General features: G+C 36.9%; 2 protein-coding genes across 2 annotated transcripts in view; both read left to right on the top strand.

Moving 5' to 3' along the window:
• Positions 1-1325, top strand: part of LOC139123834 (uncharacterized) — a 35977-nt gene extending 34652 nt beyond the window's left edge. Inside the window, exon 3 of the mRNA XM_070689985.1 lies at positions 811-1325. Within this exon, the coding sequence (XP_070546086.1) occupies positions 811-1325 (515 nt within the window). The remainder of the gene's footprint in view (positions 1-810) is intronic.
• On the top strand, positions 1052-20132 carry LOC139123584 (uncharacterized). The gene is made up of 7 exons (XM_070689749.1): positions 1052-1986; positions 2550-2653; positions 4017-4115; positions 10832-10930; positions 11497-11587; positions 16054-16488; positions 19126-20132. The coding sequence occupies exons 3-7, from the start codon at positions 4056-4058 to the stop codon at positions 20130-20132; spliced, it is 1692 nt and encodes a 563-aa protein (XP_070545850.1). The 5' UTR covers positions 1052-1986; positions 2550-2653; positions 4017-4055.
• The last annotated feature ends 3373 nt before the right edge of the window (positions 20133-23505 follow it).

The following is a 23505-nucleotide window of genomic DNA, read 5'->3' on the forward strand; positions in this document are numbered from 1 at the left end:
TTTGTATTTTGGGGGCAATTTTTGCCATTTGTGGTCAAAAAACGTGTATTTCCAACTACTCATCTGATAGCTTTGAAATTTGGTATACAGGTTCCTGTAGATAAACTAAATAATATTTGTTGAAATTATAATGAAATCTTCAACTTTGTATTTTAAGGCAATTTTTGCCATTTTTGGTCAAAAAATGTGTTCCTCAAAAAAGTACTGGTTTGATAGCTTTGAAATTGGTATACAGGTTTCTATGGATGAACTAAGTAATATATATTGAATTTCTGATGAAATCTGTAATTTTGTATATTTGGGGCAATTTTTGCAATTTTTTTTTTTTTTTGGGGGGGGGGGGGGCAATTTTTGCCATTTTTGGTCAGAAAATTTCATTCTCAAATACTACTCATCAGATAGCTTTGATTGACATGTTCTTAAGGATGGTCCAATGTGATATATTCAAATTATGATGAAATCTTCAATTGTTTATTTTTTCAGCAATTTTAGCCACTTTTTTCTGGCCACTGAAATGAGCTAACAAAGATTTCCACCTTCTTCATCAACATGTGTTAAAAATAGTTATTCTCTACATAAATATAACGGATTTTATATCGGTCGTTAGGTTGCTTGTACAATTATATATTATTTATACATTGTTGTACGGTATGGTTCATTGCAGAAGACATGTACTCTTCATGTCATTGACAGCCAAAAATTCACTCTTATAATTTAAATGTTCCTATTCCGGAGAAAAAACATATTGCCGGAAACATTGTGGTTATCATTTATTTATTCTGTGATTCTTTTTTACACATGCACTGTCAGATAAACACAGCAAATGCATATTCCTGGCTGAAAGATGGTCCCGTGTTGGAGACACAGTGTCAGCTCTCAACTGTCAACTTGCAAGCCTTGCAGCACAAAACAGACAAAAGAAGATCTGCTGTGTTGCTTTGAAGGCAACTGAAGAAGAAAAGAAAGATGCCACTGACTGCGGAGTTGAACTCATACTGCCATGTTTGAGTGAGGACATCATTGACCTGCTTGCAAAAGATGAGCCAGGTTTCAAATGGCTGCTATCACCACACGATTACTTCTCCACTCTAACAAGGCTACAAAATGTGGAGTATATTGTTGAACATGTAGAGTCATCAACATCATTCCTGTGTTCATCTGTACTGAGAAAACGCTGTTTCAAAGACGCAGATATTATTTTGATAAATCATGCCATTCCATCAGCTGATTTGAGAGACAAATACTTGAAATTTGCTGAAGTAGCGGCAGCAGCTTTCTCTGTTGGACCAGCTGTCTTTGAAGAATACAAAAACTTTATGAATTGACTAATATTCCAATAAAGCATGCAGTATATCTTCCCAGACCAGAGAACACCTTTTTTGATCTCAGTGTAGATCAAATGTCCAGATTAAGCACCTTGAAACAAATATTAACAGTGGTAACTGAATCAACAAGATTTGAAGTTCTGTCTGCTGCTATTGAGAAGACTGCTGGACTGTTAAATCAAGCAATTCCTACGTGGTTTGCCAGAATTGTATCAGGGATCAATCTCAATGACAGCAGAGACTTTTTTAAAAAAAAGTGCTCAGACATTGATGCAAATACATACCCTCCTTATGGCTCTCAAGATGATATTTACAACGACTTCAAACAGAGTAATGTCCTTGTAATACCACCTGATGAGCCATTTAGAATGGAGGCACTGTGGGCCATAGCTGCTGGACTTCCTGTGTTGGTTCCAAGGAGAACTGCCATGGCAAAATTCCTGGAATATTGCTTTGGGAACCATGCAGAGTACTTTCTGTATGAACCTGGTGTTGATGATTTGTCAGACAAAATTTGTAAGATTCTCAACAGTACTGAAACAACTGGTGTTAGCAGACAGTTGAGGATGCATTGCGCTACCATCCTGAAATCAATGCAACTCATGACAACTTCAAAGATGTTTGACTAAAACCTCGCAACCTTATATTCTACCAAGGGCAGGTATGATTTTCAGTCTTTGTGGAAAATGTTACAATTGGAAGACACACAAATATATCTTACTATGCATGTACTGGTATAGACATACTTATGTGTCTATCAGTCGGTCAGTCAGTCTGTATGTCCTTTTAGTAGCACTTATACAATAATAATTGACTGTCCATACTTTGAACTTTGTGAACTGAAGTCTGGACCTTTAATACTTTATCACGGATAGACATAATTTTAATGTATGCTGTTGTTTGCATTGGACAATAATAAAGGAATTTGTACAATTCAACCATTACCGAGTCAAATTGAGGACTTACCGGCCGGAGTCGTCTCAGCTAACTCTAAGATTTTGTGTATTTTTCAATATTATTAGGAGTCATCATGAAAGTTACATTGAAGCGAATCGAAAGTTACAATAAATCATATTCCATGTTACAAATAAATCAAATAACAGTTACATTAACTCACTGTAACCAACTGTTGTTTGAAGTGTCAAATTTGACCTGAAACAAGAAATGTTCCACTTTTAGCACATCAGCTACATTATCTCATTGGCAGTCTTTTATTCATTACAGATACCAGTACATCAGCTGTGTCACCTACCCATAGAAATTCAACTTATGATGGTATAGGTTCATTGAAGATACATCTTATCAGCAATCACTCTCACCTCAACCAGGTAGGAATGGTAGTCAGAACATTATGAATCTTTCAGTGTATGTACCTTATGTATGTTGAGATTGTATATATAGATGTATGTGTGTATGTATATGTATGTATGTAATGTATGTATGTATGTGTGTGTATGTGTGTTATGTATGTATGTATGCATGTATGTATATCTGTGTGTGTGTGTGTGTGTGTGTGTCAATCTCCACACAGAGATTGACGCGCAATGTGGTAGGAGTGAGGCATGAATAATTCTAACCAAGCTAGAGGATCTTCAAGTCGTTGACTGTGTGCCCCCACCAATCTCTCCTGCAGGCAAAGTTAGATATTCCAAACTGGGACTTCTTTCAATCCTGCAAATGCCCAACTGGCTCTTTAACCCTTTTCCTGCCAAGTCCATATTTCACCACCAGGTCACGATAATTAAAATTAATGAAACACAAAATATTCAATATCATGTATTTTAACATAATACTGTACATTTGAAGGCTGTTCAAAACATAATACTGTAAAGTTGATTTTTTTTGGACAAAAGATGCTATAACATACAAAGCCAAGTGGGTGAAAATACGTCATGTCTTGGCTCAATACCACTTTTCACTGACTTGGCTGATGGGGAAGTCATACAGTTATTACTGTCTGGCAGGAAAAGGGTTAATGTGGCCGACATCTCAGACTTTATTAGTCCTGAGCTGTCCAACTAGAGATTGCAATTCCATACACTTGTAAAAATATATATAATCTGCTATACAGTACATTGACAATCACGTCTTCAAAGCTGACAACCATTGGGGCATCCATTTTGAATCGTCAATTCACATCCATGTAACCTACTGAGAGCAAGGTCTATGTTTTGCAAGTGTTTGCAGAATCCCAAACAAGCATTAATGAAATTAAAGTGGTGTATGTATGGTGGGGGATATTAGATTAGTACATAAAATGACAGAAAATGTATATTTAGGAAAAACACTCAATACTCAAAAATGGGTGTAAAATGTCACCTGTAGCAGAGACTAAGAGTGGCTACTGCAGAGACTCCCTAGCTGGGTTCAGATTATCCAATCTATGTACGGAGATTGTGTGTGTGTATATACTTTGCAATAGTCGCCAACCATTCCATATGTCTGTCAATGGATGGTGCACCCAAAATGTGTTGATATGCACTTGACGTTATGAATATTACAAGCTATTGGGTCACATAGACACTATTAAATACAGTATGTGCACTCAGTCTGGCCTACCACATGTAAAAAAATGTGAACAAAGTGCCATTGATGGTATTTGCACATTTTTGGTGATCTTGTGTGTACTACATGGAATACAGCACACCAAAAACCAGCAACACTACTACAATTGACATTATTTATTTACAGCTCCTGCAGCAGCATTGCCTTCATATAGTCAGTCAACTGATGGTGTTTATAGCCGCATTGAAGACACATGGCCTCAACAATCACTCTCATCTCGACATGGTAGGAATGGCAGTCAGAACGCTACCTGGCATCTCAGTTTGATTACATCGATGACATTATTCTGTATTTTAGGCACAGGCACTCTTGAGCTTGACCCGGTACAAAGTCTGCTAAATCAATTGATTTTCTGCTCGATCTATAGATCCCTTACTCCACTGCAACCTAAATACCGGTACTCCCAAGGTGTGAAACAGAATCACTTAAAAAACACATGACCTGGGTTTTTAACTGACCATGCGCTCACGGGAAACATTCAAAACTATACACTCCCATATTCTTTATTGGATCACAAATTTAAGGGGGTGCTACACCCAACACAGCATATTTTATTCAAAAATCACTTTTTTGCAAATATTCGTTTAGTTTTAATTAATTTGTAAACCCAAGATTAGAATATTGATTGGGTTCACCTTTTAGCTTGTCAAGCAGTCAAAAGTTGAATGATCATGCAGTGTTAATTTATGCAAATGTATGCAAATCACCCAATTTCCTTGCTTCTTTTTTCCCGATTTCAAGATTTCCAAAGCATTTAACTCCAATCTGTCTGGGTCAAATTTTTTGAAATTTTCACATTATGTTTTTTTAAATGCTACAAAAACAAAACGGTTATTTTGTTTGGCAATAAAGTTCTGACATTTGAATAATAGGCATTTTAATTTTGCTAATCCTGTTTTAATCACTTTTTTTTAGTGTCAGTCTTTCAACCCATGCCATTTTAGAATGAAAATAGATAATGCACAAGGAAATAAGTCATTTTTTACTACATATACTCTTCTTTCCAGTGAAATATTACATTTGAGAAAATAGCGTCAAGTTTTTGACTTAAATTGATTTTTATCATTAATACCAAGATTGAAGTTTTTTACCTCAAATATTTACCCACTTCATCCTTCGAGTAACTACTGCTACCATACTAAACTTCAGAGTCTTTGCTTTTTGAAATAAATAGTATGCAAGGGTTTCCTTGTCATCTTTGACTAGAAATATTGCTTTGTAAAAAACTGGTGGCAACATGCAGCTCCACATTAACCATCTTCTCAAAAATCACGCCGATTAACGTGTTACTTGCATCATCTTGAAGAAATCGGCCGTGTTTTGAGGTCAAACGTAGGAAACACAGTCTGCAGAACGATTCTAACATATGACGTAATTTATTCTACTGCTGATTGGTTCATTTATACAACACCAGAGACGTCTTGCTGTGATGTTCGTTTTGGTTGTAGAATAAATTATGTCAAATGTTAGAATCGTTCAGCAGATCATGTTTCAGTACATTTGGCCTCTAAACACAGTCGATTTCTTCAAGATGATGCAAGTAGCACATTCATCAGCGTGATTTCTGAGAAATGGTTAAATTTGTGATCAAGCAAGGTATATGGGAGTGTAGTGAATGTTTAGTGTGAGTGCATGGCCAGTTAAAAACCCGGGTCATTTGTGTTGTTTGGTGATTCTGTTTCACACCTTGGGAGTATTTAGGTTACAGTGGCAGGCAGATCAAGCATGGGATGGATAGATCGAACCGAAAATTGATCAAGTTAGCAGACTTAACCCAGCTCACAAGCGCCTGTGGTTTTAGGATCTTGAAATGGAACAGTATAATGTGACTGGTAACATTTTGTATAACGAATAATCTCTACAATTTTCACTTATCCAGAATAATACACTGAACACACGATTACTCTGAAAGCTTGGCAAACATTCCTTTAACACATAAACGGCATGCAACTGACCCGACTCTATTCAACATAAAATACATGACAGTGTTGGCAACCCCTAAATTAAGGCAGTGTGTCTAGTTTATTTCATTAGGGATGACTGCATTAACTTGCATGGTACCTGAAACCCAATTGGGTTTCAGGTACCATGCAAGTTAATGCAGTCATCCCCTAAGTCCTTGCCTGAGCAACTCAGGTGACAAACAGAAGACATTTAATCCCCAAGGTGTGAATATTCCATTGTTATGTTTATCTAATCCAGCTGGTGCCATTGTAGTGCCATTGTAGGATAGGCAGGTCTGTGAAGTAGGGTATTCCTAAGTTAACCCTTTCACCCCCAGTTCCCTGTATACAGGTCCAACTTTACCATACAAAACAATGGATTTGGGACAAACCATGGTGGTGAAAGGGTTAATGGAGCCTTCCCGTAATTTGTATTACCAACTGTCCAATGCAAAACTCTCTATTGGACTGGTGGCAAATTTTTGCTCGATGCCAAAAGCAGTGTTAATTATGAATAATAACTACACTAATTATTTCACTACAAAGTAATTATATATTCTGCAATGATACTTTGCTCATTTTGTGATATTGCTGGTACTCTTTACATTTTTCATTCCAGTGAGTCTAGAGTCTCCTTTCCACATGAACTTTGTAATATATATATATATATATATATATATATATATATATATATATATATATATATATATATATATATATATATATATATACACACTTGTTTAGTTCCAGATCAGCTGGTGTAGAGTGCTCAATACTAGAGTTACTAGAGTAGAGCTAAATACACAACTGAGTTGACCAGGATAATCTAAATTACATTTCCACAACATATTTGTTTCGTATAGACAGCAGAGCCGCCTACACTCATCGGGTGGCTATGTTCGACCACAGCCACCGATCGAACACATCCACCCGATGAGTGTAGGCGGCTCTGCTGTCTATACGAAACAAATTTGTAGTGGAAATGTAATTTAGATTATCCTGATCAACTCAGTTGTATATATATATATATATATATATATATATATATATATATATATATATATATATATATATATATATATATATATATATATATATATATATATATATATATATATATATACCGGTATATATGATCAGTGGCTTGGTGCTTGTTTTCAATTCAGGCAATGTAAAGTGCTCGATGCGTTTTCCACAGGGCATAGGTATTGCTAGATGTGGAACTTATTATGGTGGTTACTCTATACAGACTGTTTCATGAGCTTAGCAATCGTCTGGAGTGATGTTTGTGGGCTCGTTGCTATTTATATATAGGGTCAGGTGTATATGCAAACGAGGCGGTTGTTCTTGCAAGTTCAAGTGTTAATGAGAAGGAATTTGCTTCTGTGTCTACATTTCGAATGACATTCTGTACGTTTGCTTAGCAGTGTTGACTTGTCTGAGTGGATAATACAAAATCTCTATGTGGTGCAGAGGTTGCAGCGTTTTGTCTTGGTTGAGTAAGGCTGGGCTCTGGCAATGATAGACCAGTGACATTGTATTTTGTGTTGCTGTCCTTGAACACGTCCCAAACCCCAATAAAGTATACATTTTCTGAAAGCCCTGATATAGAGCTATCTGACCAAGCACAGTACACGGTCATTATTTGCATAAGAGTCACGTGACAAGCGTTTTGCTGAACCTTCCAAAAACCGGTATTTCCCGCCTTATGCAAACACGCTGCAAGATTCCGGTTGGAATTTCTTCATTGACAAGCCTTGACAATATCCTTCAAAACAATGTCTGGGATTTTCTTTATATGCCTTTGTTTTTTTTACTGCGCTCTTAAAGGTGTTAGATAAGGTGCTTTTCAAGGAATTTTAATTATCACGCCATATAATTTGAATGGAGCCTCCGGGAAAAAATGGCAGACACGGTTTTGAAGGATATTGTCAAGGCTTGTCAATGAAGAAATTCTAACCGGAAATCTTGCAGCGTGTTCGCATAAGACGGGAAAAACCGGTTTTTGGAAGGTTCAGCAAAACGCTTGTCACGTGACTCTTATGCAAAATTGACCGTGTACTGTGCTTGGTCAGATAGCTCTATATCAGGGCTTTCAGAAAATGTATACTTTATTGGGGTTTGGGACGTGTTCAATTGAGAAAAATATAAAATCTGAAAGTTTTCTAAAGGTATGTAGCTACCTTAAAGGGCGCTGGTCGTCACAATGCACATGCTCATGAGGGGGTCCCCCTGTTGTAAACATATCCATGGCCACCATACTGAGTCACAGGTTGAGTACAATGGCAATATGGCTACTTGTTAAAATGGCGGCCGGTCTGTCACAACCATTCCCACTTACCAAAGGTAACATGCAATAACAAGTCAATTAATCATAGTAAAATATCTGCTGAATATTGAACATGAATTACACGCAAATTGAGATCACATTGATCATGATTTTCTTGAATTTGGATTAGCTATACTGTTATCGCCTAAGCATACTTGAGAACAATTACTCGACACGTGTTACAGTCACGCCAACACACTATTAAATGACGGGGCTCTAGTCCATGACATCGCTAGCAAAGACGAGAACTTCTTTCCAGAGGCCCAACAGGAGTCCAGTCAACAATAACGCAAGTGAGAAATCTACATAGCTCCCAGAGCAGTGTCCCCTACCGCTGAGCAAGGAGAATCTGTTCCGTGGTCTGAGTGAATGTTGTCGGTGTCAAGAGACCCAGGTATATAGCGCAGCCCCATTTGGCTGTGGAGAATCCGACACCATGACGAAGTTTGCCCCATTGTGTGGTGCAACCTATAATTCCGAGTACAGGTATCAAGTCAAGTGAAGGACCTCTCATAGGTCTTTTTGTGGGGGTTATCTCATTTGAACGTGGATTCACGTATTACTAGTAGAAGTTAGCAATTGTGATCAACAGTGGGCTGTGGGTCAAGTCTCTTGCGGGGCTGGTATGTTGTGGGCCTGGATCCTCTTATATACATGTACATCAACGCAGTGTCTATGGTCAATGTGGTGACCATTCTCCCTTATCGATGCAATAGCACCCATGTCTTGCTCTTGCTTGCTGATCATTTTTAGCTCATATTTGGTATGTATATAAATAGCAAAAAGAACTTATATACGGTGACTCAGTGGGGTCTGTATGTATGTATGTGTGTATGTATGTATGTGCGGATGTATGTCCTTCGCATGCAAATTTAGGCTCCCAAACTGCCGTACCTACCATCTCAGTATTTAATTGTGTACAGGTAGACCCAGGGGTTGAGATGTGACGTTTTATAGATGAACATGTCAGTGTCAAAAATATGCAAATGAGGTAAGAAAAGGGAAATCCTGCAAATGTGCAGGAGTGATGGCATGCCAGTGACTGAAACAGGATACTCCACTGACCTTGAGTCATTTGCTGTCATTGTTCATGAACTGTACATATAAAAGACCGGCTCAAACTTGACGAGGGACCAGCTGTGTTGAAACATATTCTTCTGCTATGCATGTTGCTAAAGTCGACCTCCAATACCAAAAGTTTCAGACCTTATTTACTATTTGTCATTCTTGTTTTTTCTGGTTTAAATATTTCCTCTTGTTTTTCTGGTTGTACTGTGCAGAAATTATTGTCATAACATCAACATAGAATTTTCCTGCACTGAACAGATAGAAACAACATTATCATTGATCTCTGGTACCCATACTGGTATGTACCAATTCTGATCAAATGTGAGCGACACCGTATCATTGCCATATTTTTGTGTAAGGCATTATGCTTGTTGCTGGCCTAAATATATATACAATGATGATCATTTTATTGATGTTTTATTGCTGTAATGTACATAGTATTGTGTACAACCAACGTGACCACGCACGATTAAACCCAATTTGTTCACAGAAACTTTGTGCAGTAAACTCGGCGACATAATGTGCCAAGTGTATTGTCTCAATGTTAGTAGCCTTATACGAGTTATAAATAGAAATACACCACTGAAGTTCGTTTCCGATCCTAATATTTTACTATTGCATCATGTTGAGTCTTACAGAGGCATAACAAAGTGGGAACTGCAGCCATCTAACTCCAATTGAAGTTGGAAAGGCTAATGTTTACAAAATTTTATGTTTATCAACAAAAAAGCCGCGCATGGGCAGTGTGACAACCACTGCCCTTTAATATGCCTTGACTGACAAAAATCCTGATAAAATAAACAAACAAATGTAAAATTAAGACCTCCTTGTCAAACTTTTACACAGAAGAGGTCCCCCACAACCTTAATATTAAGGGAGCAGATTTAATTGTTTGGTAACATTTCAATACAATAAGAAATAAGAGCATAGGATCCTGTTGTGTAAAATATCCTTGAATATGTTAGGTGCCATTTACAAAGATGGAATTTTGGAAAACAAAAACATACAAACATTGCTATGGACTCCCTGTCTTTAACTTTTGACCACCTCCTTTAGAAAATGGTTGTGGCTATCGCTACTAATTGCAAAAACAATTTTGAGCCTTAATTACACATATGGACATTTATTCAATTTATGTACCATCCAATATGGCCAATTAAAGGGACAAAGTCGGCCATTTTTCATGAATTTTGTTTGATGCAAGATACTACTTATATTGTTTGACATGTTGAAAGATACTGAATGAATGGCTGACCATGCATATATTCAACCCCAGTTTTAGACACGATACATGAAACCATCGCGAAAATGAATTAATGGTCATGACCATTAATTCATTTTCACCATGGTTTCAGTTAATTTGTCTAAAACCGGGGTCGAATATATGCATGGTCAGCCATTCATTCAGTATCTTTCAACATGTCAAACAATATAAGTAGTATCTTGCATCAAACAAAATTCATGAAAAATGGCCGACTTTGTCCCTTTAAGGTACTTGAATCCAGAAAGTTGTTTTCCCTTCCAGAGCCTTTACACTGATATGCAAGAAATGTACCCAAAACCAGCAACAACAGCATCATCATTGACATTGTTTCTTACAGTTCCTGCAGCTGTGTCACCATCACACAGTCAATCAACTGATGATGTTAGAATCTGGATTGAATATGAAAGTCCTCAACAATCACCCTCATGTCATTCAGGTAGGAATGGCAGTCAGAACTCTATGGGATTTCAATATTATTGCATTAATGACAATGGTCAATGTTTTAGGACTTTGAATGGGAGCAGTATAATGTGACTGATAATGTTTTATATTACAAATGATAGCTACAACTTTAACTTAATATCCAGATACAAAATGGCATGTTTTGCTCAAATCATTTTACAGATTAAGCAGTTTGCAACCTAACTGAAGTCAACAATAAAGAATTTCAAGTAAATCGTAACATCAGCACGCTCTTTTTCATGAAGTAACTCTTGTTTTCTGGAAGATTTTAAGATGTAATGACATATTATGCAACATTTATTGTAATTTTTCATATTGCGATTTCTGCACAAGCTATAATGTTTGGCTCTCAAAAGTTGACATTCGATATTTCTGCTGAGCTTGCCTCAAAATTATCAATTGCAGAAATATTTTAAGGAAGAGTTCCCAGTTCATGTTTATACTTTGTGCAACATAACAAGGAGTAATAGCTGTTGTAGTGTTTTGCTCGTTTTTATGTGGTATAATGTTACTAATACAATATTGATTTTGTCAACACAGCAAGTCCAGAGTCATCAGTTTTTCCTCATGTGGCATCAACAAGTCATGTCCAGGAGAATCAATAATACTAACAAAAAGCCATTAATGCCAAGTAAGCAATTCATTATATATGTTGATAAGAGATTACTAAAGGGCATTTACTAGCCAAAGAGAATAAGGGGGCAACTGGTGAATCTTTGCTCAGTCATGTGTATATATTTTATATATATATATATATATATATATATATATATGAAGTATGCAGTTCGACTTGTCCGATACAAAGTGCTCAATACAAAAATAGTATATATATATATATATATATATGAAGTATGCAGTTCGACTTGTCCGATACAAAGTGCTCAATACAAAAATAGATTGAGATATATACATTAACACCAAAAAAGAAATCTGCCGCATATTCAAAAACAAGAGGCTGAAAATCACTATCGAAGCTCACAACCAAGTTGTCAACTTCCTTGATGTCACATTCAACTTAGCCGCAAATACATATCAACCTACATGAAGCCTAACACTAGACTCCAGTATATCCACCGTGAAAGCAACCACCCTATTAGCACTATAAAGAACATACCAGCCGGAATCAACAAACACCTCTCCAACCTATCATCCAACCAAGCCTCCTTCGACCAAGCTACCCCGCCATATCAAAAAGCACTCGACGATACGACCTGACAACCACAAACAAAAGAAGAAAAAGGCAAAGAAACAACATCATCTGGTAGCAAAAATATAAGCACCAACATTGGACACAGATTTCTTTCCTTAGTAGACAAATGTTTTCCGGCAAATCACAAGTAAAATCAAAAATCAGATCAGAAAAATATTCAACAGAAACACCATAAAGATCAGCTACAGCACCTTGAACAACATGAAGCAGATCATCGACAACCAATACAAACACATTTTTATATTACTTTACAACAAAAATACCACCTTGACCAACAACAGGAAGACATGCAACTGCCGACAGAAAGGCATATGCCCACTTGAGGGTAACTGCCTTCAAGCCTCCATTGTCTACCAAGCCAAAGTCACACGCCCAGACAACAACACCTCCGAAACGTACGTTGGGCTAACAGAGAACGACTTCAAGACAAGATACAGAGACCATATTACATTATTCCGACATGTACGCTCCAGAAACTCCACCAAACTCAGTAAACACATTTGGAGGCTAAAGAACAACAATGTCACGCACACTATCTCCTAGCCAACGCCAAGCCATATGACAGTACTAACAAGCGGTGCAGCCTTTGTTTAACAGAAAAATTTATCATTCGCCATCCAGAATGTTCCATGCTCAATAAAAGAAATGAACTTGTGTCAACATGTCGTCACAGAAGCAAGACATTGTTATGCAACAACCAGTAACTCCAGCGAAGTAAATCAGTCCTCTCTTTAAACATGAATATTCATAGCAGCAGCAATATATTGTTATGCAACAACTGTCAATCTCAACCAAAATTTCACCATCTGCGTTACCAGCGATGTGTACCCCATGTAGATGCACTCCAGTCTAGTCTCCTGATGAGTGAGTCTCGCGACTCACAAAACAACATTGTAGAGATGAAATTGTAAAAATCAAATCTCCAGCAACCCTTATATATATCTTGCTCTACTTTTTTATTTAGCACTTTGTATCGGACAAGTTGAACTGCATACTTTGTATATAAGTGATGACCCCAGAAATGTGTGTTGATGATAGGGCTCTAGGTTACTATAGTAAGGGACTGGATAGAAATACAGGGAGTGAGGCCAGTGTTTTTTGCTAGTGTTTTTTAAAATTATGATGCTGCGTGTACAATAGAGACCCTTCAAACGTGTAGCAAGGAAAAAAGAGACCTTCCCAAATTTTCATGTGCAACAAACAGTTACCCTCGCCCTATGTGTCACAGTCCACATCAAAAATATTTAGACACTTTCTTTTACTGCAATCTCTGATTTCAACTTTAAAACTGATCCCATTTGCATAAAATTTGATCAATCAAAATTTTGTACTCTAACTTTAAAGACCATTCAGGTCTTAACCCATGTCAATGTTTAGAAGATGATTTTTAAAATATCATTTTTCAAATTTTTAAGTGACCTTTGACCTGCCCTACACCTTTGCAGCTAAGCTATGGCTTATCTCTGGCTGGTATGGAATGCACACCTAAATTTTAATGTTGCTAAACTGTGAGCCTTATATCATCCAGTACCTCGTTAATTATGCACATAATAATTGTGGGCTACTCAATAGAGCTAAAGGTCTGATTTATGATGGACAGTGATTGTTATGGAAGGAAAATTTTTGCTGCAACTATATCACGTGAACATACGGAGCTTTGACCTCGTTTTCACAAATGTGCCTATAAATCAGTAGCTACAAATGCTACAGCCTTCATATTTGATTGAATAAAGGATTTTGTGAAAGAAGCACCTTATTGCACTCTAACCTTTTATATCATTCATTGGCTATGTGGATGTCCAATTCTAGGTTTGCCCATGTGCACTAAGATATCTCACAACAGAGCTATTGCTGCTATGTAGCAATATTTAGTTCCAAAGACCAGCTCTGGAACTGTTAGGTTTTGCTCACTTTCCTTCTTTCTTTCTTTCTTTCTCTTGTATTACTACCATAGAACACGCTATATACAAAGTTTACCTACATTACCCAGAATGCATTGCGACACACTTATGACGTCATCGCTCAATGGGTTTCACGGGCATTTCTTGCTTATTTATTTTTTTTTATTTTGCATTGCACAAATATGAAATTGCGTTCAGCTATTAATAATTCTAGCTTTCTTTCGCTTTGTTTTTTGTTACTTTTTGCTTTTTTATTTTTCTCTAAATACCCGCCGTACGTGGCGCTATACTGTTACGGCATACGCCTTCGAGGTTTAGACTCGACTGGTCTGGCGGACATATTGAATTTTTGCTCTGCGGTGATTCAAGCATGTGATCATTCAAGAGCCTAGATATTGTGACGTTTCGGAGAGCGATCGCATTTTGAAGATGGGCTTTATAACTTTATTATAAGTTTTGCCGAAGATATTTGTATACATATACGAGGCTTTCGTTGTTGATTGTCCGGTGCTGAGTGGGTAGCCAGGTGGCCTCTGTTTTCAAGTTCAACGGCCTAGGTCCGATGTCTCCCCTCGTCTGATATACATTTCCGTGCGTTGTCGCCCCCGTATGTATCTGTTGCGTTTTTTTACCGTAAATGTAGGCATTTGTAATCTGAGTACTGTAATTCCCTGGACTGCCTTTCTTTTAGTTGTATTCTGTTGTTACCGCTATGTATCGTCGCGTACTTCGATTGTAGCGAGAGGTCGATCGCTCACTGAATTTTACGTTGAACGCGAACCCTACCCAAAGTAGGCGATCGCACTGTTGATCCCTGGTTTTGTGGCGAAACCAAATGGTTTCGGGAAAATTGATTGACCAATCGCCCATGGCATAGGGCCTTGTAGCGCAGCTACGTTGTACTGTAATTGAAAATCTCTTTGTACAACAAGTTCACCCTATAAAAGAGGTTATGTCAAAGTTCAACTTTGTTCAAGTTATCACCAAACCAACTACACTCAAAGGCAGCCTCCTAGACCATATCTATGTCAAGTCTACCAACTCTGCCATCTACAATGCCCATATCATACAGACATACTACAGTTAGCCTACCATGATGCACTGCTCTACGAACTTCAGCCCTCACTATAGCCTAGGTACGTGCATGCATATTAAAATCCCAAGCACTCTTTCATTCTGCACCAATCTTCATCACACATTTCTCCCACTGCTCTGGTCTCTGGAACTTTGCTTTTGCTTGCAAATGCTTTCTAGTCTATTCTTGAAATTATACAAAAAAGAGCATGGAGTGTTCAAATCAAGACATTATCTCCCTGGGTATTCTAAACTCTAACTGATACATATACTTCCCATACAGAAACACCGGCCCTCCCTCCCTGGAATTTCTCTCCAGTCTCATATTGTAGAAAACGTAAAAACATATCACAGGTCACCACTTCATGCATATCGAAGGTGCCATTTAAGCCCTTATGGTGATTCATCAGTGTAGATAAATCAATGAAGTAAATTGGTATGAAAATGCATCTGTTTCTAGTTAAACCACCAAACGTGAATCATAAAGTTGGCATGTGGCACTTGAAATAGGCTTACCACAAAACAGCTGCCCTCTGGAACATCTCTTCCAGCAGAGGCTTATGTAATAGTTTGTGGTGCGTCAGACATTTGACTTCAACTTATGTCTCTGATGCACCACAAATGACACTTTAATCTTAATCCGACACAGTAAAAGGCATTGAGTAATAACTTTTGAACACAAGGTAATTTCAGCATAACAAACTTACGTACTGCAGATTTATCTATCATTTTATGATACATCATGTGTAGGCAGTTCAAATATCTGTCCAACGCCTTCCTTTTAACAAAATACTGTCATCTGGTTTGAATCAAAATACAGTGTCATACAAGCTATTATGTTCATTCTATAGTTAATTATCGACAAGCTACACTTTTTATAATCTCACATGTGGATATTATATTTTTTCACAGCTATCAGGGCTGAGGCAGAACTTGAATTTGTAGACGAGAAAGTGGAGGAGACTGCTCATCCCATTGAAGAACAAAGACAACAAATTGAACTTCTAAAAGACAAAAACGAAGAACTTTTTGAGCTTCAGAAAAAGGAGATTATGACTGGAACTAGCCCAGATTTAGTGAAAAAGTTAGGTGAAGCCTGCATTATGTTCAAAGCAAGGCTTGATGTAATTGCTGATTGCTCTTTACTGTGCATGCTAAGTTTTCTTTCAGAAGAAAACATTGACTATTTCTGGTGGAAATACAAGGCAGCTGATGTTGAAGAAGTCATCAGTGGTATTCTAATAACACCAGAGATGAGATCACTAGCAGAGAAAGCTGGCTGCTCTATCAAAGTTAGACTGAAGATTGATGAGAAGGAGGTTGAGATTGTCAAAGAAATTCTTCATGGTAGGCATCAATTATACGCTAATTTTCACAGAGCTGATGAAGTGTACAGTGTATGGTTACCGTAAATAGTTGCAATTAATTTGATTTAAACCATGCTTTAACTTAAAGTATAGGGGTTAATGTCACCACTCATAAATCTGTGTGTGCCATTCTGCGTGTCTGTCCATAAATTTGACCATCCGTTCATTAAATACATTTTAAAAACTTGTTAATTACGTGAAAACCACAGAAGCAAATGGAAACAGTTTAGGGCCTATAAATGATAGGATAATTTTTGATGATGAGAAGTGTCGTCCTGAAAATCATCTTGCATAACTATATGAAACTTTAATTATTAGGTCCTGGGTGCTTATGGGTTTGGTCATGTCCATGCATCGGCGCACCTATCCGTCTGTCAATTTGTTCACACAGATATCTCAGAGATTCCCATAGTGACTTCATTAAAACTTGGTACAAGGATTACTCCCTACGTCATTCATATGCACGTCCATTTGTTCTGTGATAAAATCCAATATGGCAGCGTTACGGCCATTTTATTACTGGAGCGGGACTATGTCATTAACAATGACCTTTGAAAAGGATTTCTGATTTTAGAGTGACTGCACTGAATTTGAGTAAACTTTGTAAAGATGTTTCATCACACAGAGCTCTGATAGCACACAATGACATATGTCAGTATTGCGTCAATTAATTGCTAATTTGAATATTTGATTATTTTTTGTAATTACGATGATATGTCTAGAAATACCGGTACCGCAGCAAATTTGAGGAACTTGGTACAGATCTTTAGCACAGTCTCATAATATTGTACAAAGACAAGTAGCTATGTCATGTGAATTAATTGCTTATTTTCATATTTAATGAACTAAATACTGCATCAAATTAATGAAATGTTGTACAAATGTTGATCTCTCTGTACTTTAATACTGTGTGAAGACACTTTCAGATTTTTATTTTAATTTTTTTCTCAGTTATAGAGTTAGGTAATTCGGAAGTTAAATAATTTGAGAACTTTGGATCTGAGTCATAATAACATTGAACGTTTTGATGCACAAATTGTCAGTGAGGGGATTGTGAGTGTTTGTAAACTAGAAGATCTTGATCTCAGTAGCAATAGCATCGGAAGTGAAGGTGTAGAAAGTTTGTGTACGGTAATAGAATGGTTCCCTCAGTTAATGTATGTCTCTCTCAGCCATAACAATATCGGAGATGATGGTGCCAAGAGATTGAGTATGGGAATAGTCTCAAACCTCAATAAAGTATATATTTTTCTGAAAGCCCTGGTCTGACCATGCACAGTACACAGTCATTATTTGCATATTATTCACATGACAAGCGTTCTGCTGAACCTTCCAAAAATCAGTTTTTCCTCCCCTTAGCGAACATGCTGCACAATTTCCGGTTGAAATTTATGCATTGACAAGCCTTAGCAACAATCTTCTTCTGCCAATTTTTCTCTCTGAGTGTCCATTAAATCTATACGGTGCGACAATTACAATTCCTTGAAAAGCACCTTTAATAGTTTACCACCTTTGATATTGCATAACAAAAAAACAAAGGCATATAAAGGAAATCCCAGTCATGGATTTGAAGGGTATTACCAAGGCTTGCCAATGCACACATTTCAACTGGAGATCATGCAGCATATCTGCTAAAGGAAGGAAAAACTGATTTTTGGAAGATTCAGCAAAACGCTTGTCACATGACTATTATGTAAATAAAGACTATGTTGTGTGAACAGCCGGATTTCCAAATATCAGGGCTTTCAGAAAATATGAACTTGTATTTGGGTTTGGGACTTCTATAACTGAGAAAAAAATAAAAATCTCAAAGTGTCTTTAAGGTATGTAGAATCAGAAGCAGAATCATTTCAATTTATTGCTGATTTGCATATTTTATACACTTTCATACTTAGTGTGATATATCGAGAAATACTGCATCAAATTTTTTGAAAACACCTTACAGATGTTGATCTTCAGGTGGTGTTATGGTGTGCAAAGATATATAGTAGCATCATTTCAATTAATTGCTAATTTGCATATATAATGAATATTTCTAATTAGGCTGATATGTCGAAAAAGGGTTCATCACATTTCATTAAACTTGGTACAGATGTTGAGCTCACATTGCTTAACACTGAATAATGATTTTTATCAGTGCCATGTTAATTAATTTTTAATGTACATATTTAATGAACATTCCTTAGACTAGAGTGATATGTCGAGTAATACAGCATCAAATATGATGAAACTTGGTACAGATGTTGATCTCACAGTGTTGTAATACAATTCATTGAAATTTGATAGTATCGTTTATTAAATGTGATACAGGGGATAATCTGTCAGTGTTATATTATAATGCAAAAGTGTTTGGCAACATCCTATCGATTAATTACTAATAGACTTAGTGGCAGCCCACATTGGTTTTACATTTTCACCACCATGGAACTCCTTTTTAATCATAGACCCGGTTAATGAACAGGACTCTATCCTCTCCAATGACTTGTAATAAAGTACCCATGAACAAGCGGGGACTGTGTCATCAACAATGACTTGTTTAATAAGTAAAATTATTTTCCTTTATCATCTTTTTTTTATATTTGCATGTCATTCTTCTCTCTGTTTTCTTTATCTATAGATATTTCTGCAGTGTACACATTCTCAAAGAAGACTTTGGTCAGAACCGTTGCTTTTAATGAGTGGGAGAGATATATATTGAATCATGTACATGAAAACCAGGCTGAGTACTTGATACAACAGTCAAGATTTCATCCAATTTTGAGTGAGTTGAGAGTTGATGAGTTTTTCTTTCCCTCATTTGTATCCTACTGGTATGAAAATATGTATAATTTACCATCAACTTTGACAGAGGCAACTGAATATGCAATTAAGCACCATGTACAATTGTATTGTAAGGAGCATCAACTCGAGTTTGGGAATGTTTGGGATTTAGTGCAGGATAGACTGTATGAAATTGGAAAGCAAGCATTTGATAACTATCCTCAAACACCATCATCCTTTCTTCAGTTTGATGATTCCTGTGACAGTACTTTCTTGTTTGACTTGTTAAATGATGTGAAACGATACCACATCTCTTGTTTCTTAAAAAAGCCTCTCCATTCAGTACATATTTGGCGTCAGCATATATACTTTTATGCTTTGGCATTGTATCTGAGCAAAAGCAAAAATGCTCTATTGAGAAGGGCTACTTTTGAAAAGTGTGTGAAATCCATACCAAACATACTAATCTTCGTTGCTGGTATTCTCAAGGAGAAATCAACATTCTTCTTCATTCTTCTGACATATAGTATTAATAAGGCATGTCAAGTGGACATAGAGTTGCTATCTCTTCTTGGAGGTTGTCTCTCAGAATCTAAGTGTTCTGGAAAGTTTATTGGCATTGTACAGCATCTCATGAAGCCACAGAGTTTAGATTTGTCAACCAGTGATTTTGACCACATTTCTCACTATTGTCTTGAGTCCATAGCATCAATGTTAGAACAGACATCAATTGTTGAGAAACTGGTGTTGGTAGCTAAAATGAAATGTCAAGCTTATCAGAGAGCTTCAAAGATCACCTTGAATTTCAGATGGATAATCCCAACTGTGATGTTGAATTCCATATTAACAACATGGTGGAATTAACGATAGTGGCTAGATTTATTAAGTTTCATGAGCTTTTCAGAGCTCAAAGATCATTCAGACACCTTAGCCAGACTAACTTAAAATCCGTTGCTATCAAAGCAACTGAGAACATTTCATACAATGAATCATACAGAACAGGACAAATACTGATCAGAGCATTAGCATCATGTTCATATTTGAAATTGTTTCATTTAAGTGGGTTCAAGAAAAAGTTTGTCCCAAGGTTTTTACAGACCATAATCAGAGAAAGAACACCATTAACAGTGACCAGGATGGAATTGCCTCAGAACGAATTGGATAATTCTTCTGTCAGTGTAATATTGGATGCAACCAAATGTTTCCCAATACTAGAAGAATTAGATGTAAGAAACAACAACTTAGGTTGCACAGGAAGTGTAGCATTATTACCTTTAGCTGATAAGGTCAGTGTCCTGTTAGAGAATAATGGAGTTGGAGAAAACCTTGATAGACTCTTTGAATGCAAAGAAGTGTCAGAACAGATAAGTCACCTTCAACCATATATGTCAGATATTAAAACCATTGATGACATCAAAAAGTTACAAAGTATACTGGAGCATGTGGAACGACTTAATATTCAAAAATCGTTGCCTGAAATGATTTACTTGTTGTGTTCAAGTTTGACGATTTTCTCACACCTAAAGGAATTAGATTTCAGTGGGTGCGGTATAACTGAAGACAGTGCCATTGTACTTGCTGACGGGTTTGATTATTTGTCAGTATTGGAACATGTAAATCTTAGTTCAAATAACATTGGCGATATTGGTGTGAATTACATTGCAATTAAATTGGAAAATTTGAAAAACTTCAGATCTGCAGATTTCAGCCAAACAAATATTAGTTTGAGAGGAATGATAGTTTTGCATAGAACTATTTCAGTGATTAAACATGAAAATATTAACGTTGCTGATAATTTGACAGAATTGGTTTACGTCTTACCTTACATTGAACACAAACTGAATAATTATCCATTAGATGTTGATCTGCAAGCAAAGAGAGTCACGCTTGACAATTTGACATTTATTAAGGAATTAGATAAAGCTGGTGTGGGAGTCAGCATAAGCAAGAATTGGGATAAGACAGAATTTGAACACTTTTGCAAAGGCCTAAGTATTCTGTACATGGTGAGGTATGTTGACCTGAGTCACGGAAACATTGGAGAGGTTGGTGCTGATTGTTTTAGAAAAGCAATGGAGTGGCTACCCAAGCTTTCACATTTGTTTCTAACACATAACAAAATAGGAGACAAAACTGCAAGAAATATAGCCAGAGGAATTCCTAAACTGACCAATCTGAGCAGTTTGGATCTCAGTAATAACAATATACAGGAATTTGGAGCAATGAAGGTCGTCAGAGGAATTAGAAAGTTAAATAGATTGAGAAACTTGGATCTGAGTCATAACAACATCCAAGGTTTTTGTTCACAGATCGTCGATGAGGGGATTGAGAATGTTTATGCCCTTGAAGATCTTAATCTCAGTAATAATGGCATTGGGAATGAAGGTGGTGAAAGTATGGAATGGTTCCCTCAACTGAAGTCTGTCTCTCTCAGCCACAACAATATTGGCGATGACAGTGCAGGCAGTATTGGCAGAGGAGTTAGTAAACTGATCAATCTTAGTTACTTGGATCTTAGTAATAACAAAATTCATAATGTTGGAGCAACAAATGTGGTTAGGGTAATTCGGAAGTTAAATAACTTGAGAACTTTGGATCTGAGTCATAATAGCATCGAACATTTTGATGCACAGATTGTCAGTGAGGGGATTGTGAATGTTTGTAAACTAGAAGATCTTGATCTCAGTAGCAATTGCATCGGAAATGAAGGTGTAGAAAGTTTGTGTACGGTAATAGAATGGTTCCCTCAGTTAATGTATGTCTCTCTCAGCCATAACAATATCGGAGATGATGGTGCCAAGAGATTGAGTATGGGAATAGTGAAACTTACTCAGCTTGAGTACCTAGGCCTGAGTCATAATAACATAGGTGATTTTGGTGCAGTGGAAGTCATCAGACAGGTTATAAAATCAATGAGACTGGAACATTTTGATCTCAGTCACAACAAGATTGGAGATTCGTTTGCAGAAATATTAGGAAAAATGATCAACTCCATGGATAAATCTGTCAACCGGGATCATGAGCATGATTATGACAAAGTTCTGCAATTACAATATCTTGACCTTCAGAACAATTGCATCACAGACACTGGTGCACACTTGTTGATTTCTACAGTAGAAACTGTTGATGTGGATCTTTGTGTTGATTTGGTGAGAGTGAAATTGGTAAATTTTCCCAATATTTGGTAAGAAACCTACCAGTATATCTGATACATCTATGATAGATGAGTCATCCATTGGGCCAAAACATTCTTCTAAGACTGAAGCCAGCCAGTCTGATTCGGGATTAGGTAGATCGACTTTCCCAGCTTCTACAGGTTCCACTGATTGGAAAGAGATGCCATTCATAAAGCATGATATTGATTCAACTAGTGCTACAAGTGGCAAGGGTGATTCTCGTATTTCTGCTGTGACAGGTAGTCCAGCGACTGGGCAAAAACATTCTTCTAAGACAGCAGCTAGCCACTCAGACTCGGCATAAGGTCTCTCCAGTTTCCCAGCCTCTACAGATTCCATTGGTGGGACAGAGGTGTCATCCAAGGAGCTTGATATTGATTTGAACAGTGCAACCAGTGGCATGGGTATTTCTCACAGTTCTACAAAATCAAAGGAAGGTCTGCATCTTGAAAGTGATGTACAGCTTGATGTATAGACTGTAAATTGTCGATGGTGTTCTATGCCTATGTAATGAAAAATATCTTTAATGTTATCATAAAGTTATGCAGCATAATTAAAGCTTGGATTTAACTCCATCAGAAGCTATGTGAACACAATAAAGAATGTGAATATGCTGGTGAACATTTTCGAAGCTAAATAGGAAATATTGCGAGTTGAAAATGAGAGAGTGGGAAAAAAGTAATGTACCGGTACAAGGGATCAGGTAAAAAAATAACGCTACCTCATCAATCTTCCAGACACCCCTCCCAGGATATCTAATGGTCCACCCCTAAAGACTTACAGAATATATATTTCACTCACCACTTCCTACTTGTATATTTGGAGTAGACATTGGTCTGCTGATGAGCTATCACAGCATCATTAAGAGTTTAAATCAAGTGGTAAAGGAAATTGAACATTTTGAGCAAATTATGTATATTACATCATTTGAGAAATCATTATTCCCAAATTTATTTGTAATGGGTTTCTCAGAAGGAAGGCATAACACCATTAGGGAGAAGTGAATAAACAATTGTTGGAAATGTTATTCATCATAGTAACATGGATCTGTATGGAGGAAC

Source organism: Ptychodera flava (genome assembly GCF_041260155.1).
Source record: "Ptychodera flava strain L36383 chromosome 23 unlocalized genomic scaffold, AS_Pfla_20210202 Scaffold_23__1_contigs__length_28996876_pilon, whole genome shotgun sequence".
Taxonomy (NCBI): domain Eukaryota; kingdom Metazoa; phylum Hemichordata; class Enteropneusta; family Ptychoderidae; genus Ptychodera; species Ptychodera flava.

What these genes read in the sequence shown, in the direction of transcription:
- LOC139123584 (XM_070689749.1), top strand. Translation starts at nt 4,056, where the DNA reads ATGGTGTTTATAGCCGCATTGAAGACACATGGCCTCAACAATCACTCT. An exon ending in ATCACTCTCATCTCGACATG is followed by an intron (nt 4,116 to 10,831) that starts GTAGGAATGGCA and finishes TGTTTCTTACAG; the next exon opens with TTCCTGCAGCTGTGTCACCA. An exon ending in TGTCAAAGAAATTCTTCATG is followed by an intron (nt 16,489 to 19,125) that starts GTAGGCATCAAT and finishes CTTTATCTATAG; the next exon opens with ATATTTCTGCAGTGTACACA.